General features: G+C 40.9%; 1 protein-coding gene across 1 annotated transcript in view; it reads right to left on the bottom strand.

Moving 5' to 3' along the window:
- Positions 1-18,042, bottom strand: part of ATF6 (activating transcription factor 6) — an 80,685-nt gene that overhangs the window by 40,938 nt on the left and 21,705 nt on the right. The window contains exons 10-14 of the mRNA XM_059821919.1: positions 14,937-15,080; positions 12,960-13,079; positions 11,948-12,050; positions 10,700-10,764; positions 6,503-6,617 (exon numbers count right to left, since the gene is read on the bottom strand). Of these exons, the coding sequence (XP_059677902.1) occupies positions 6,503-6,617; positions 10,700-10,764; positions 11,948-12,050; positions 12,960-13,079; positions 14,937-15,080 (547 nt within the window). The remainder of the gene's footprint in view (positions 1-6,502; positions 6,618-10,699; positions 10,765-11,947; positions 12,051-12,959; positions 13,080-14,936; positions 15,081-18,042) is intronic.

The following is an 18,042-nucleotide window of genomic DNA, read 5'->3' on the forward strand; positions in this document are numbered from 1 at the left end:
TCTTTTGCTCCATGCCAGACATATTTGAGTGACTTTTCTGTCTCTGCTTATACATCTATCCTCAACATCACATTCATTCTCAATTTTATTCGGAGGACAGTGGGGTTCAAAGGGACCCAATGAGATAAAAATCAGAGTGACTAAGACTTTGCTTCCACAATGTCCTGGAGAGCTAGGAACAGAACAAACATTTGTGAAGGAAGCAAAACCCCACTTGATGCAACAGGCATTACCTCCCTTCTCAGAAACATGCTTTGGATTCTTGTTCTGGTCCCTCCTAACCGCTGTTTGCATCTGGCTGAGCCAAACAGCTGCTACCCAGAAGAGGCTACACTGCAGCTGGTATTTGCTGGCTGCTCCTTTTTGGCTTCCACTCTCTACACATCCAAGGTGTCTCATTGCCTGGCTCCTTGTCTCCTTTCTTCGCTCATCCTGCTTGCTCTCTACAGCACACATGTAGCCCTTTGCTGCTTCACTCTTGAAAGTATGTTCTCACACAGGAACACAACTTTTAGGCTTTGCAGAGTAACAATGGTGAGAAATAATGAAACAATCAGAGGTTTTGCTGGAAAATACTATAAGGCATTGATAGAAATGCTTTTTAAAGAATTGCTGGCCTTCAGCTGCAAACCTAAAAAAACTTCTTTTGAGCTTCCTGTTACGTAAACTTGGAGTTCTGTTGTTCTTGTACGCATGTACTTTGATAATCCCAGGATTGAGGTAAGGCCATTTGTGCTCTACAGACCAAAATACATTTTCAGACTTAATTTGAGATTATTAAATTTCTCTCTGGAGGTTTTTAGACTAAGCTCTAAGATGCTACCAAAAGCAACATCTTCCCCAGCTGAGTATCCAGAAGACCACAGAGAACCCTTCTCCCCACCACCTCCCAGTCCTTTTGACAGTCAGCTCTCCCTGCTCCCCACCTATCAGAAATACTCCATACCAGGAAAGATGACAGTTCAAGAAAGGCCAAAAAGAAAGCTTGCTTCACTGTTTTCCTAGGGACACCAGGGATTTGGGAGGAGAAAGTTCTCTCTGACATGGAGAGAATCCACAGCTGAGCCAGCAAAGAGGGAATTTGTAACAAAGTATGCAGCAGGCCAGACTTCATTTTCACTAGTGACACTTAGATGGAAACAGGAGGTTTTCATAATGGATTTTCAAATTTGAAAGTCAAATGCAGCCATAATTTGACAGAGGCTGGCTTGCTGAGCTTCAGGGCATACTGAAGCACAATCACACACACTGTTTGCTTTCTCAAATTTTCCCAGGGAGGCAAGGGTTGGCCTCACAGAGAAGACAGGCTAAAGGGTGACCTCTGCTTTGAAAAGGACAGGCAATTTTATCATGGATACTATGCCCTGAGCCTCAGTTCTTTCAACACATATTATTCTCAGCATCTGTATACAATATAGGACAAGATCTTAAAATCCTAGGATCCTGGGATAAAGTCATTTTTTCCTCTGAATAGCTAAGGTCAGGTTTCCCAGGGGGAAAGGGCATTTGTAAAATCTTTCAAAAATCTGCATCTTAACTTGCAGCAGTTGCAAACCCACAGGACTCAAACATATAAAATAGCTACTGTGTCTTTAGGAGCAGCAGGACTATGCGAGTCTAATCAATGCATTTTATCTGAATGAAAGAACAAATTATACATCCCAGTCCATGGAAATCTACAAGCAAAATCAACAGCAGAAAACTTGATGTTCAGTAAAAACCACCCATTGTCAAGTGCAACAAAATAGGAGAAAAATATATGTTAAGACTGAATTTCTGGCTATGAAACATCATCTGAAGCCGACTTTTTATAAAGCAGTTTTGCCTGCAGGATGTAGATGGCATGAAGAGTGCAGTGAATTGGAACCTGCCTCACTCATGCTCTCTGAATAAATTCAAACTACTGCCAGAACTGCGTGTGCAGCACAGCAAACTACTGCTACACAAGCATGGTAAAGCCAGGCATTATAATCTTTTGCTGCCTAAAAGTAATATATCATCCCAAATACAATTAACACAGCACAGGCTTATTACCAACAACAGCAAAACACAACTAGATATTTTTATTTCTAGCACACTGAGCATTCACACAAAGAAAGAACAAAAGTTCTGATTTAAATTTGGCTTAATCACTTCAGTGAAAGTTTGTTTGCAGAACTTGAGAAACCCTTAAATGCTCATTGCAGACGTTGGCTTGTAGGACCAAAAATTCACATCCATAATAATATGTTTCCCTGATGCTCTATGGTTTAAGTGCCACGGCACTGATGAAGCAAAACTTTACAAAGTGAAATTCTGGTCCTATTGAAGTTGGTAAAGGCTTTGCCACTGATTTCCATAGGGCGAGCATCACTCTTGCGCTAACAAATAATAACCAGAATCACCTTTTAATATGTATTTTTTTACTGCAATATACTGTAAGATATTGTATACGTGCTGCATTAAATGTAATTGGCAAACGTTGGTATCAGGAGACATTTGGACTTTAAACAAATAGAGAAAGTAGTGAGAGGAAATGCTAGTAGCCTTCTGAATTTCCCAAGAAAATCAAACTTTAAACCATGCTTTCCTTAAGAACAGTAATTACATTCTTACCCTAAAAAATGTCACTGTCCTTAATAAGCCTGCGGAGATGCCATCAAAGGGTCAATGACAGAATCTTCAAGGATGGGGAAATCTACTGCTTAATCACTGCAATTTGCGGGAACTCTGATCCTAACCACACAAGAGTGGAACGATCTGGAGCAGCCTTTACAGGCCAAAGTAAATTGGAATAGATTTGTTTTCTCCAATGATTTACTTAATTACCTCTCAAATTAAGCTAGCTATTCAAGTAATTCTAGAAACAATCTCAAGGTCTGAATACTCCATGGCAAAACAGATGTGAGCTCTGAGAGAGAACTGTTTGGGTGCCAGGCTTACAGGAGAACTGCAGCAGCAGCCAGGTGTCTATCTCCCTGCTCACAGAGCACGTTACAGCAACTAACTTGAATTTTATAGCCACACTCCACTGGGGTTTTAGAACAGATCAAGCAGACTTGGTATCACAGACATTAAAGGGCAGAAATCAAAGGTGTTGGCAGAGCAACAGACTCTCAGTTCTGCCTCTCAGACCTGGGAGAAATGGAAGGAAGGTTCAACACCAGCTGGAGACTCCAATGTGCTTCAGCAGAGCTCAAACTGCCATACACTCTTCACAGAAGCACGGCAACTTGCTCTTGGTACCCGCTGCACAGACCTCTCAGCTCTGAACATGCTCCCAAAACCAACCCAAAATAGCCCAACTTAGAGGCAGGCTGCAAAGACGTAGCTTCTGAGAGCTGGGGCACATGGGGACAGCAGAGGCTGTGAATATATACTACTGGGAATGCATATTTTGTTACATTGCCAGGTGTCAATTTCCGCAATGGTAAATGATCACTGAAAACAATGGCTTACTAAAAGTTAAGCAGCAAGAAAAAATAAAATCAACAAGTTAACATCTCAAGAAATAAATGGTGATGAGCCCTGCCTACGAGGGATGTTGGCTGCTGAGGCCTGGCAGAGCTGGGAGACAACACTGCCTCAGTTCAAGAATTCTTTACTCACTATCAGTTACATATTTCTTCTTGTTGAAAAATGACATTACAGATTCCCCTGGCAATAGCAGAAAATTAATTTCTCTGGACTCCCAAAGTGAAAGTCCAGCTCTTGTATCGACTCAGCTGATCCAAATACTACTTTATTTTCCTCTCTCCTCCTTAAAAAAGAAAAAAAAAAATCAAACTCCAACTGTAAATATGCAAACATGCAAGCCTTCCACAGCAAGGAAGGAAAACAAAGTTGAAGAGATCATGAGAAATTTGGTTTTACAGGTACCAAGCATCACCAAAAGATGACACAGCACATTTGAGCTTTGTTCCCCTACCTTGCACCTTCAGAAGCCCTGACTAAGTCCTACTATATGAGAGAGGCATGGGCAGTCCTAGCAAATGCCATTTTCTAGAAAATCCAAGGAACTCAGGGCACAACTCCTGTAGTGTAAGTGAGAACATGCAGAAAACACACAAAAAGTGTATTACCTTTCAGCCCATGCACCCAGGAGAGATGCTGGGTTATGTGACACTGCACACAGAGTGGAAAGCATGTGGAAAGAGCCTCCCAGAGACATCAGGCGGGAGGGATGTCTGGAGATCCATAGTCCTACCTTCCACTTGGAGCAGGACCATCACCAATACCAGAATCATCCACTCCCTGGGACTCTTAACTGGATGATTCCAGTTCTTTTGTATATGGCTGTTAACAGCTTATTAAGTGCTTAGGAGTGTCTGCATGGCAAACAGCCAGAGAAGAGAACAAAACCTATCATCTCCAGGCCTTGCCTTCTATCTTGGACAAGCAAGCAAGCAACATGAGTGACCTGTACCATAACACTGAGGAGGAAATCAGTCCCCTCTCTCAGCTCCTAATTATGAGTGAAAAGGGAATTGTGGTCCAAAGAAAATGAAGTCAGCAGTCCTCAGGAGAAGGTGAAAGGGCACCTCCCTGGCTGGGGCCCTGCTGATGGCACCCCTCGGGCTGTGCAGGAGTCCTTTCTTCTGCACTCACAAAAGAATCCAAGCAAGTCATTTAAAAGTGCCTCAGGGCAGAGCTTGTCACTAGATCAGGTTGGCCCTGTTAAAATAATAAATGAGGTAATGCATAAAACTGCCTTCGATTTGAGGACATTTCATTCATAAAACAAAAATGCCAACAGCTTTGCTACCATAGATGGTTTTAAAAAGTCCCTGCACCTCTCCTTGCAATAGAGCAGAGCCAAGCAGTAGGGATTCTGTGGCACAAGACACACTCTTTCCAAGGACAGCTCTGCAAGTCAAAATGAGAGCTGACAACTTCCAGGTCATTAATCTGACGGTAAACAGAATCTGTGCACCAGTACATGCATTCAGGTGGACTACAGCAACAGCTGAAAGTGAAGAACTAGATGAATACTATTCTGCTTTTTGTTCTGAGTTTCCAGAAAAACTTTTACAATCAATTCTCCACTCTCTTCTACTCATCCTCAGGATATGTGGAGCCTGGTGCTGGCTATATTTGTGTTGCTAGCTGAAAGAACAGCAGAACATGCCAAGCGTTTAATAACAAAATTCCAGCCTTGTGACACAACCCAGTAATCCCAAGACTGGAAACTAACCTCATATTTCTACTCAGCATAAAACCCTAATCCTAACAAAAGCACTGCTATTTTTATTTGCCTGAACCTTTTCTAAAGACATGTATCTCACAAATCAGGAAAGTTACCATAGACCAGGTTGAACAGGGATGTGTTACCTATGTATATATGGCATCTACAGATTGGTAGAATTATGACAGCACAGAAACTGCTAAAAGTAGTTATGCTTATCTGTGTGCTCTTATACAGAATTGATTGTAGCTGGATGAGATGTTGCAGTGGCAACTACTGGTCCCCCACCACCTTGGGACCCCTCTCAGGACACTCCTGTGATGAGTGCAACAAATGGAGAGTTGCAGGGTCTTAGGAAAACCATGGCTGGGAGTGAGCATGCACAGAACAATTCTAATCTAATATCACAACTACAAAATAGCAAGGCAGGAGGCTTAGCAAGCCAAGACCCCAGGTTCAGGCCAGGGACAAATACGCGTTATAGACATGTCTAAGGACTCATCAAGACCTCTGCAGAAGGGAGGGAATAAACTCTCCCAACCCCCAGCTGGTGTTCCACCACTGTTTGCCTTGATCATTTCCGTCACCAGAACCCAAGCAGCTTCTCACTACTGCAGCTGTCCTGGCTTCAACGCCACTCAGGCTTGCAGTACAGAAAGTGCCATCAAACACCTGGAATTCCATTTTAAAACAGCTTTTACTGTCACTAACTGCACTGCACATGTGAGGATGTGCCTGACAAAGCTGTAGCACAACCCTATGCTGTATCGCAGCACAGACAGCAGAATTGCTCATCTGTCTCGACTTCCAAGTCACAAAACAGCAGAAAAATTGTGCCACTGCACGCAGTCCTGTACAGCTGCAATATATGACACGTAAAATGGCAAATGCAAGTGTTTTAGGGGAAGACAGAAATAATACTATGTTAAGCTAGCACAAATAATTTGTGCGCAGGGTACATTTATTCTATACCCAGAAGCACAAAGCGTTTATACACCTATTAAATAAATATCCAGTTCACTATTCCAATTATTGAACTGCTACCACGCCTAAGTGTTAACCACAGGGTTCATGCAATTTTGTGCTGTCTTGCCCTGGAACTACAATTTTTTCTGCAAAGCTCTCTTTCCATTCCTAACTGTGGTGGGCATATTTTGCAAAGACCACGATCTGGCCATGTTACTGTAAAGGATATACAGAAGCATCACTTATGAAGAAACAAATTTAGCTTCAACATTGACTAGGTCATCTTTTGTATTACAAGGAAAGACATTCAGTATTAGAAACAGTCTTATGGATACACATAAAAGGCCAGTATTGAAAAACTACTACACTTACTCTGCGAAATGACACCACGTAGAACGTATCTTCCCTTCTGCGAATAGCTTCAAAAAAATCTTGATAGCTCCTTGGAGAGGCATAATACACTTGCAGCTCATTCCCTGAGTTCCTGCTGAAATAAAGAAGGGGAAAAGGTAATTATTTAGGCAAGAAAGTTAACTTCACTGAGACGATGACTTTAAAGACGATGACTTTAAAGACCTGCTTTTCAAAAGAACAGCAGCTCTTCATCCATTGAGAGAAGCATGAGGAACCTTAAACACAGGTGAAGACAGCGAAACTACTGGTTATTTTCTGAAAGTTCAAGGTGCTTTAAAAGTCTTGCTGTAGGAAACTTTTCCAGGCTTGATTTTCTTCTTGCTTTTGAGGCTGGCAAAAACACATTTGCTAGCTCAACAGAAAAAAAAAAGTTTCAAGTCAACCTAAAGTGTCTGAAAAATTGTGATGACCTCTGAAAATAGATTTTAGCAAATTTTAGAATGAAATGTCATTCTGAAATAAAAAAATCAAAACGTTTTATAAATTTTTATATTTTTTTTACTGCTAAGGATCCAAACCACTCAAATTGAAAGAAGTGCGAAGTTACGCATAAACAGAGCTTTTAATTTACTGTCAAGTGACAACCCCACCTTCTCTCTCACCCACCTTTTATTTTTTTGAGTCTCTTTGGTCAACTCAAAGATCTGCTCTTGATTTTCAGTTTAGACAGCGGAGCAAAAGTAAGATAGTCACATAATTCTGGCTTATCCTTTTCACAATTCTCGTCTTACATATATCAGACATGAGAAAAAGACACTCTGAAGTATTCTAAGCAAAAACACTGGCAAGTCATACAGTCATGGTACTTATCCACTGTTTATCTTGGAAAGGTGAGAAATTCCTAGCGCATATTGCTATCATGTATACTACTCCAATCCCATTCAAAAATAACATATTTAATCAAATTGGAAAACTGTACTTACACAAACCATTAGCTGGACCTTCAACCAGTCATTTTAATTCTTTCCCACTTTAATAGCATACTGTCTGTTTGCAGTATTTGTGGCAAAAACACTGATCAGGCTATCCCTCCCAAGCTGTCTTCTGCTGACCTAGATTTTAAACTATGGTGGCTAATTTAGATTATTTTGGTATGTTTCTAAAATATACATAACTATGCACCCAAAACAAGGCACAATTCTATCACCAAGTGATTTTCTTGCTCAGCAGTAATAAACCGTCATTATCGCCTCTTCTACTGCTAATACAGTCTTCTTGCAATCGAAGGACTGCAGCTGCCAAGCCAGTTGCCCTTTAACAGGATTGGGGTGTAAGTCCTGGGGGATCAAGAGCAGGCAGCTCTACCCTCTATATCCTCTTTAGCAGAACTATGGAAGTGAGGAATCAGATCACATCCTTCACACACAGGAAACAAACACTGGAGCTAATTTGAGCTTGATTACTCATTCATAAAAACACGCAGGCCCACCAAACCACCCCTGAGATTCAGCACTGAACTTTTACTGTGATAAAAGGCATCGCGCCCACACACTGCGCAGTAAAACACGTCCTGAAAACTGAAACAGGTCCCACAGATCCGTTTGCTCGCCCACACTCCAGAAGAAACAGCTAGACCTAAAAACCAGCCTTTTATAACTCTAGATCCAGCCATAGGAGAAAATTGTTCCAAAGCACTTGGAAACCACTGAGCCTTTGCAAAGCTCTCCTGGTCCATGGAACAAGTCTAACACTAGTCCCAAATTCCAAGCGATACCAGTAGATTACAGGTATTACACCGTACCTACCTTTGAGCATCTAAGGGTAACCATAATGGACTGCTCCATGAACGGAAGGGAGGAACTTAAGATCCGAAAACAGGTGCAAAGCTACCAGTTGTTTTCGTAATACCTTACCATATTACAAGAAAGTATCATACTAAATTGTGTATCTGAAACAGTGGTGCTGAGTCTGGCCATTTATTGGGAGATAAATGAGTCTTTTTTGTTTTAAAAGTTTGAAGGGCACTCTGTTATGCATCACAGAGCACTAGGATGTTGCACATACGCTTGTTTTAAGAAGGAATGAGGTTGTGGACACAGTGCTTTATGCACTAAGAACCACAATTTTAATAGCGCAAAATTTAGAAACAGGAAAATAATTGGAGATACCCAGTTTGATATCTGGAGCCCTAAAAACACACTTGCAGAAACCCTCATCAAAATTACCTCTGAAGAAAGCTAAACAGACTATACAGAGCTGAGGGGTTTTAATGGTTTTCTTTGAAATCATCTTCAAAGGAATTTTTATCTTCCTCCTCTGCTTTGACTTCACTGCAATACTTTTCAATTCATTAACTTTCTTTTGGAATCCAGGACAAACAGGACAATGTTGGTATCGGCAGTGCTACAAAGACAAATGTAGATCCTGCTAATGTCCTCCTGTTCATGGATTCAGGTCACCAACAAGGGTGTTCTAGAAGGTAAAGGTCCCTCAACTTCCAGTCACAGCACTGGTATTAAAAATTAAACGCCTTGACTGTACACTCCACAGGGGTAGCATCAATGGCAAAAGTGAATAAACAGCACCTTTCCTATCTGCCGAATCGATGAGGCACAAGCACTGCAGAAAGGACCTGGGGTGCTGGCAGGCAAGCTGAATGCAAGCCGGCAGGGCATCTGGAGGGCAGTTGCATACTGGGCTGCATTACGGTCAGGGCCTGGGGTGCAGGATGTACAAGGAGAGACAGAAGACAGAGGGAACTGGGCTTGTTCAGACTGGAGATGGGGAGGCTGAGGGGCCTCCCACTGCAATTTTCAGCTCCCTAATGGAGATTACAATGGAGATGGAGAGAGTCTCTTCTAACAGAGACACAGTAAATCTGAAGTTAAACCTACTTTGAGTAGGAGGCTGGACTCGAGATCTCCAGAGGTCCTTTGCAACCTAAACTACCCTGTGCCTCTATGATTTCATGGACCATCTAATAGCTGATGGCTCTGGGAGGAACTGGAAGTCTGTTCTATGTTCTTAGCAGTTCCAGGACAGCCACAGCATGCAGCTGCCATGACTCAGTGGTCCTGTTCATTTACACATCGTTCATCTGAAAAAAAATCTCACTTCCTTATGAGCACAGCAGATTATTCCATGCAGAGCTGCATGATGTCGCAGACTGTTTCTAATAACCCAGATAATATTTTTTTTAAGAGTAATGCAAGCATGTATATTAAGCTGCCTTATGCCATGAGGCTTGTTCATCCAGTCTTCAATGAAAACTGATATCCTTCATCTGCCTGCAGAACTAAAAAAACTTTTTCTTTTTTTCTTGTAAGTCAAGACACATCAAAATTTGGCAGCCTGGTTTCCATAACATTTGCTTGCAGTTTGCTATTTTCTCCCAGGCTGATCCTGCTTTCAAAGCAGCAATGCAAATGGAAGGGCCACAGCTGTCTTACTTTCAACGGCAACATTTCAGGTGTTTTTCTCAACAGAAAGTCCCCTTTATACTCCATTCCGGTCTTATACTCCTCTCTGGTGCTTCAAAGCAGAGAACCTTTTAAACAGCGTCAGAGAATTCAGGAGAAAGACATTTTGTTTCTTTAAGCTTTTCTCTCAGTTCTTCCTGTCACCAGGCAAGAGGGACAGGATAGGTAAGGGGTGGGGTGAGGTGGGAAGGGGGCATCAGGAAGCTCCAGATTAGTGTGTTCTAGTAATCAGCAGGGAAAATCAGGAGATGTAGACAAACCATGCAAATAAGATGTAATGATACTTTGTCATCATAATTTGGTGCCAGCTATAATGACTCTAACTCTTGAAGAGAGTGAGAGAAACCTTTCTCTTACCAGACTCAAAGCCCTCTGAAACCTTCTTATAAACTAATGATGTTCCCCCAGACAGTCCCAAGACAATTCCCGCTTTTTTTCCCCTAAAGATTCAAATCTGTTTTAGGAAGGGACTCTGCAGAGCGAAGTAAAGATTTTCTTAAGACTCATTGGTAGAAAGACCCCAGAAGAGCGGAGCTGTGATACAGGGGTCCCTTTAAGTGTACTTTAAATCATTAGAAACAGTTATTTGCTAAGGGACAGAAATTAGGCCAATAAACATAGCTACCATCTGGCTTAAAAATCCTGACAAGGTGAAAACTGGCAATTTTTACCATCTCTTGGTGAAAAATTCGGTTATTAAGTAGAAAGCAATAACAAAGAAGTGGCTCTGCCTTACCTGAGGCTGGTGTCCGTGTAGGGCATGGCCATTAGCTGGGAATCTGCCTTCTCACTGAGGGAGCTCTGAAAAAGGAGGAAAAGAAAAAGATGACACAAAGTGAAAACAATAAGCATTTTCTTGGTTTGGCACTACATAAAATATGATGCACATCTGTAGCAGAGAGTGAATATATAACGGGTTGCAGTGGTTAATCAGTGCCCTGCACAATAAATGTGCATTTTTCCACTGATGAAACACGAATAACTGAAATGGCCAGCAATCAAGCTGGAACCACAAAAAAAGCAAGTATTTTAATACAGCCAAATTTGAAGTCACACATTCGGAGACAAAGAAGGGAGGCCGGCACCATACACAACAGTTGCACATACTGTGTCACCCAACTGCAAAATTTGCTATCACTGATGTCAGATTTGCAGAATTCTTCTGAGGTCACATCCACTTTGTACCTCTGCCAAAATATACTACCCACAACACTCTTCTGGTGTTTGAAACACTAGAAGCACCCGAACTTGCCCTACTTAAATGTTCTACCATTCTCCTTCGGACACCACTAAGAAGAATCTGAAGTTTAATATTGAATACTTTTTCTCCAGAAAAGTGTGGTATTTCCCACATTGTTAAGTTCAATTCCTTTTAAAGCTGCTACTCACTATTAGTCAAATGAAACCTTTGAAAATTCATGGGTCTTAATTTCATCCTCGCTATCGGTATGCCATGTAGATGAAAGGGATTTTAAAAAATGGGAAATATGAGCACAAATCTCACAATTCTGTAGTCTTACCAAAAGCATATCCCTCTAGCAAAAATCTGAAAAAATGAAACAGAAATATTTCAGCAAAACCAATCAGCTGTGCCCCTTAACAGTGAGCCAGATGAACATGCTGTACGTTGTATTTCTCTCCATTAACCAACTGCTTATCCTTATCCTTACACAGTCTTACAGAGAAGCCAGAAAAAGGCTAACTATTGATTTCATTTTAGAAAATGGTGAACACATTTTCATGACTGCTAAAAAAATTTAAAATTTCTAGCCTGAATCCAAGAGCAGGAATGGAAGAACTTTGACAACATAATAATCAACCAAACCCAGCAATTTAAAATGGGAAGTGTTGGGTACCCTAATTACAGGCACCATTGCTACTTTTGTCTATAATGACAAGTGCAGACAAGTAAGAGAGAATATTTTGTTATGTTGTCTGAAATTATCTTGTCATGCTATTGACTCACGAGTATAAACCTGCCTACCTGCATAACCCGTGCTTTCTGCTGTTGGTTATTTGACAACCTTCTAGATCTTGTTCGTTCCACTTCATGTCTATGAACCCATCCTCGAAGTTCGTGATTCAGCCTAGAAAAACCCACAGACGTTTCAAAGAACAGTGGCAGATTTTTTTAATTTTAGAAAACAGTTTAACCAGCCACTATAAAGACACTGCAGATTACTACCCTTTTACCTTATGATAACTTATTTTTAATACCAGCGTAAGAAAATATAATTGCAAGATTAAATCTATGAGGGAATTCGTAAGGAAATATCTATAAAGTACTGGGATCATGGATGTTTCAACATAAAGCAGATACAGTACTTTCTTTTGCCCAATGAAAAGTAATTCTGAAATTACTGGAAGGACTACTGAAATGTCAAATCAGAAGTTGATCAGTTCAAGGCAAAATATTGGTTAAGAAGGCTAAAATATGGCAAATAGATTTGAGAGAAAGAATGGACAAAGCAGAATGGAGATAAAGTTAGTGATGCACTCATATCTTTGGAAAAAGCGGAGCTAGGTGTTTTCTAAGACTGAATAAAGCATATCTGCAATGTCAGGTTCAATCTGCTTGTATCGGAAGCTGAAGAGTCGGAGACCATCTTTTATGTATTTCAGATGGCACAGGCTTTTAGCTGGACTTGATTTCCATGTTATGAACATTTCTGCATAAGAAGTGATCTCTCTTTCCAGTCATGAAAAACCTCCAGGTAATCAGAAAATTGTTATTCGGTTATTGCTGAATGACCAGTGTGAAAACTGAGTGAAAATCATTACTAAAAACATAAAAAGATTACAAAGATCCAAGTCAATCTCCTGTCTCTATGGTAGTAGACATTGGACAGTGCAGACACTTATAGAGGTACTGGTCACATACTGGATGAACAATAACATCATTCACAGCTGTCTGTCCAGTAGCACTCACCCAACACACAATTTATATCTAAACTCCTAATAAAAGCTTAAATGCTCAGAAAAGGTTGTTTGCTAACCTGAGCGACTCTGTCCTGTTGATCAGAGGCTGACAGGGGGGTGGTGGTGGTGAGATATATAACAATGGTTCTTCCGAGACTATCATCAGCGCTTTGTTATCAGATATAGAACCATCATACCTGGGAAAAAAGACAAAGACATCAAGAAATCCCTTAAAATAGTTTTTCACGAACCTTTGACCAAATCCAGAGAATAAGCACTACCACTAGTAAACCCACAAAGGTTACAGCTGCTCCTATGGGGCCTCTAACAGGTGAATAAGAATTTCTATCAAACATAGAATGGTCTCAATCAATTCCCCAAAAGGGTCTGATAACACTCAACACAGGGAAGAGAGATGAGCATTAGCAGATGTTGGATCTCTTCCCAAACAGGCCAGATATTGAAAGAAAATGTAGCCTGCAAAATATTCCTTATAATATGTAAACTATGAGATCTCTGCAGAGGCAACTTTCTCTTTCATTCCAGAGCTGTGCAAGATTTGCTACAGAAATGCTAAATTTGTTAGCCACTAAAACCACGCAGATCTAAAGACCATGAGCTACATGACAAAGGAGCAGCTACAGACTATAGTACAACTGAGTGGAGAGGATTTGTATCTCCAACAGTCTCCAGAAGGTAGCTTGGCTTTGATAAAAAGTGAAAAAGAGCATGTACTTCAATACTAAAATCCACAGCACTCTCAGCAACAAAGCAAAGACTAATATTCCTTTCTCCTGGTTAGGTTTCTCCTGAGGAGTTAACTACTTATCACCAAATACCTATTATAAGTTCCTCTCTTGATAGGGTATCAATATAACAGCCATACTCCTCTTCATTTTGACAGAGACTTGTAGTTCCTAAACCTCAACTTCTTTCTGAAAAATCAGGTATAAAAGCTTACAAAAGCCTTATTCACATTGCCTTCCCTTTCCCAGCTTTCTCTTCATCTTCTGTCTGCTTCTCCTGTTTACTGCATCTAGAACTGATAAAGGAGAATATGCAGCAAAGAGCTCACAGCTTGCCAGAAAACAGGGTGAAAGAGTGGAAGAAAAGGAGGAGGTACAGGCACTAGCATAACCTCCTAAGAGAACCACTCTACTACTACATCACGTAAGTCATGGTCTGAAACGTGCCACATAGGACACAAAGCCCTCACCATGGCTACAGCCTTAAAATGCTCCTGATTTATTGCCTTCTTTCTGCATGGCAAAATATATTAGGGCTTTCTGCACATCTGTGCTTGGCTTTGTTTAACCAGCCAAAACACTCTACGGGAAAGGGACAATCTGATAGGATAAATCCTGTAAGGGGAAAACATGAGCTGGATTAGCCAGACTTCAATCTGGAGACAATTATATGTTCGCTTATGCACTGAATGCTAGAGATCTAGGAAGCTTGTATGCAACTATATAATTAAATAATGGGTAAGCATTAGGACGACTCAGAGATTTCTAAAAAAGTACAGTGCTGAGTTCAGAGTATGTTCATAATTGTGAACTTGCCTGGTCTTCTCTTGATCAACTAAGAAAAGAAATACTTCAGCTTGAAAAGTAAGAAGAGATAGATAGGATGACAAATATCGTAACTATGCAAGCTAAAATAAAGATCATGGAAAAAATCAGACAGATGAAGAATTGAAGAAGGTCATGAAAATCTCCATGACATACACTTGGTTTATATGCTCTTTTCCACCACACTCTCCCTAACACCATACAGCAAGGCAAAACTAGCCACGTGTACATTTCTGAAGCTCTGCCTATTGGGTAGTCTTGGAGATAAAGCATCACGTGGATTTGAAAAGCAACCTGGTAAACTATGTTAAATAATAAAATAATAAAAGAGATCAGCCTTCAAAACACTGTGTTTATGAACTCAGTTGCTCTAGAAATGCAGCGATAACACTGGCCAGAAAGGTTAGCAAGTGGAAAGGCAGAGAGGTCTAAAAGCACCATTGCCCTCTGCCACTTAAAATATGTTAAAGGTTTTCATCTCACCTATTACTCTTCTCGGGAATGATGTCGCCAGGTGTTTTCTGAGCTGTGCTGGACTCCTGGCTAGCTGAGAACTCCAGAAGATTTCTGGTCCGGTGGCTGGAACTTGCAGTGGAATCAACTCCATTGGGATCCTTTTCGAATACACTGGAAAACGTAATAAACATAGCAAAACATATCACTTATATAAAAGGTCTGCAAGATACCTTACTGAAAGGTGTTAAATACTCCGGTGGATAAGTTTCCGGCTGCTGCTATGTTACGTGGGTAAGGTTCGCGTCACATCTAACGTAAAACCATGATGTCTTGTGTCATTATATTACTATCATTCAAAGCATTAGTAGACAGAAAATCAATTCTGTTCTCTTCTTCAGTTTTAATTGTTTGAAGGATTTTGATGTTCTGGTTTTCATGTCCCCCCTTAAGCTTCACCTGACGAAACTGAGATCGATCTTTTTGTAACCTAGATCTGCAGGTGTAAGAAAATTACCTATATTCAATCCAAAACACCCCTGAACTTTAACTTTCATCAGCCTTAAAGCACAACTGACATAGTTTATATGAATACAATATGTAAGGAAAACATAGCTACCAAATACCATGCAGCTGCAAGCCTGGAATATTATGCCAGGCATCTAACAAAACTGTACACAAACTTATACATGTTCAGTTCTACTTGGATTTAGAAACACTGGCAGGGCTGACAACCCCATATACATTGCAGCAGCAGGCCATGGTCCCAGATACCCTGTCGTCCTGGTCTGTGCTTGCACTGATTGAAGGGATCTTCCCCTGGGGGCTGCTCAGCCAGCCATGCAGCATAGGAATGTCTGCGCTGCTCTCCATGCAAAGCAAGGTAGCAGCATTTCACGTGTGGGCTGGAAAAATGACCAGACAACTGCTATAGGAGACTGACTGCATCCTAGTTCAGAAGGGTGATTTACAAGTGAGAAATCCTGAAAGCACAAAAGCAATACTTCAAGATACGCTCCCCAGAGGCTAGCTTTACTGTTGTAAACATGGTTGCTTCAAAATCAAGTCCTAACCTTAGCTGACAATAGCACAGCATCAGCAGCACCAACACAGCGGAAATATAAAAATACAACAAGACCCCAGCACGCCAATGAGATCTTTGCCATGCATGTTGATCACTGCCTACAGAGTACACGCCCCACCTCTCCTGTGTAGCAGAGCATAAACTCTGCAGGGGAAGATCTGATTTCCCTATTTGTCACATGGCATCATATTGCAACAGGCAATGAATACAAATGGTAATAACAGAGAAAGGCAAGAGCTAGCAAGGAGGGCAGATTAAATACTCCACAACTAAGCAGAAGGCACACAGACATAGTTGCCTAGCAATTCCTTCTCTTTTGCCAACACATTTGCGCTTCTGTTAACAGTAACCCAGGTCTCCCCGTGAGTAGCCCGTGTCACATTCTGCAGAACCACCACAGCCAGGGCAATCCCAGATCCAGGCTGATGTCACTTGGACTGCCTCTTCTCCTTCAGGTTTCCAGGCAGCAGCACAGAATCAGGGCAGCAGAAATGCTACAGGCTGTGTTTTCACTAGTGACAGTGGGCAGAAAAGTACTTAGAGACAGTTTCCTTACTGTATATGTACACTAGCATCCAAATGTCTCATGGCTTCCACTGCATAGCGTGGAAAGCTGCATGCTTTATTCACAGCCTCATGGATCAGGCAACACCAGGCTATCCAATTTTACAGAAACAATCTCCACTATCTACTCTATTTTATGAGAACATGTTTCTTCTGTTCCAATGAAAGCATCAGCACAGCTGGCAGCATCTCAAGCCCAGAACCAGAGCTCAAAACTAAGGCTGATGCTTAAAGGGATGCTACATGTTCCTGCTGGAAGTCACTCATCTGTGAAATGTCCCTACTCTACCTAATTCGGAGCCATGACAGCTAAAAGTATATGGAAGTTTATTCAGGAAACCAAGAATATCCATCAGAAGATCTGAAAGTTGTAACTTTCCTGCAAACCATTTCTCTACAGCCTGAAGTCTATCAGCCATCCAGTGTGTTGATGGACCTATCGGGTCTAGCGTTTTATCCTATCCTACTTCTCTCCTTTCCTGTTCAAAATGACATGTTGAACCAGAGAAACTTTCCATGTAATTGTTTAGTTAAAGCTGACAAAAGCCTAATGAGTAGAATTGCAACAAATCTGCATTTTTCCATGATGGTTCTTCCTTCGTGTTTGTCTCGTTCTGCAAAGGCAATTCTTGTTATTTCAGGTTCCAGCTTGGTGAGGTGAATAGTTTGAGGTGAAGTGCCACATGCAACATGCTGCTACTCCAGCTCACCTTGAACTCTGAACAAAAGTAGAGAAATCCAAACCAAGTCCATCAAGGATAAACATAAGCACTGCTCTGCAATCACAGCTAATTTTCAGTTTTTGTAATTTAGTTGTTTTAGCTGTACAGCCACTTAAAACCACACACACCTCATTTTATTAGATCAGCTTTAACAGAGAGGAAATGTTTATTTTTATTCTTCTCATGCTTAAAACACCTTAATCTTTTCATCAAAATTAAAATTTCACTTTTGGCAGCAGCTAAGTATGGGATGTTTCAACCTGAAAGAAGATATCTTCAGCAGCAAATGACAAAGAAGGACACGAACAGAGTATGTTTTGCCATCCTTACAGGCATAAACCACATCTCCCACTTCTGAAAGCATGGACACCAACTTGAGGACAAAATATGGTATTATTTATGGTATTTATTCCAATGCCCTTTCCTTTATCAGGATTGTTATTTTTTCCACAAAATGCTTCTTTTGAAGCAGAGCTAGCAGCAATTTCTGCCTTAAACTACATGGGCTACATTTGCCTTCCCTTTCCCATTCATTTTTTTAGGACCCTGAAGATGATCAAAAGCTTCCTTCTCAAAGTCTCAAATAAGTCTAAAAAAAAAAAAAAAAAAATCCCCTTCCTTGCTCCTTTGGTTTGTGGCAATAACCCAAAACCAAAAGAACTTTCATTTTGGATAAGGAAAAACCCTGCAACTTGAAATACTGCCCTGCTTCCATCTTCTAGTTATTTGGGGAGTTTTGTCAGTTTTTTCCCCGTCTGAATAGAAG

The sequence above is a fragment of the Gavia stellata genome, chromosome 10 (assembly GCF_030936135.1).
Source record: "Gavia stellata isolate bGavSte3 chromosome 10, bGavSte3.hap2, whole genome shotgun sequence".
Taxonomy (NCBI): Eukaryota; Metazoa; Chordata; class Aves; order Gaviiformes; family Gaviidae; genus Gavia; species Gavia stellata.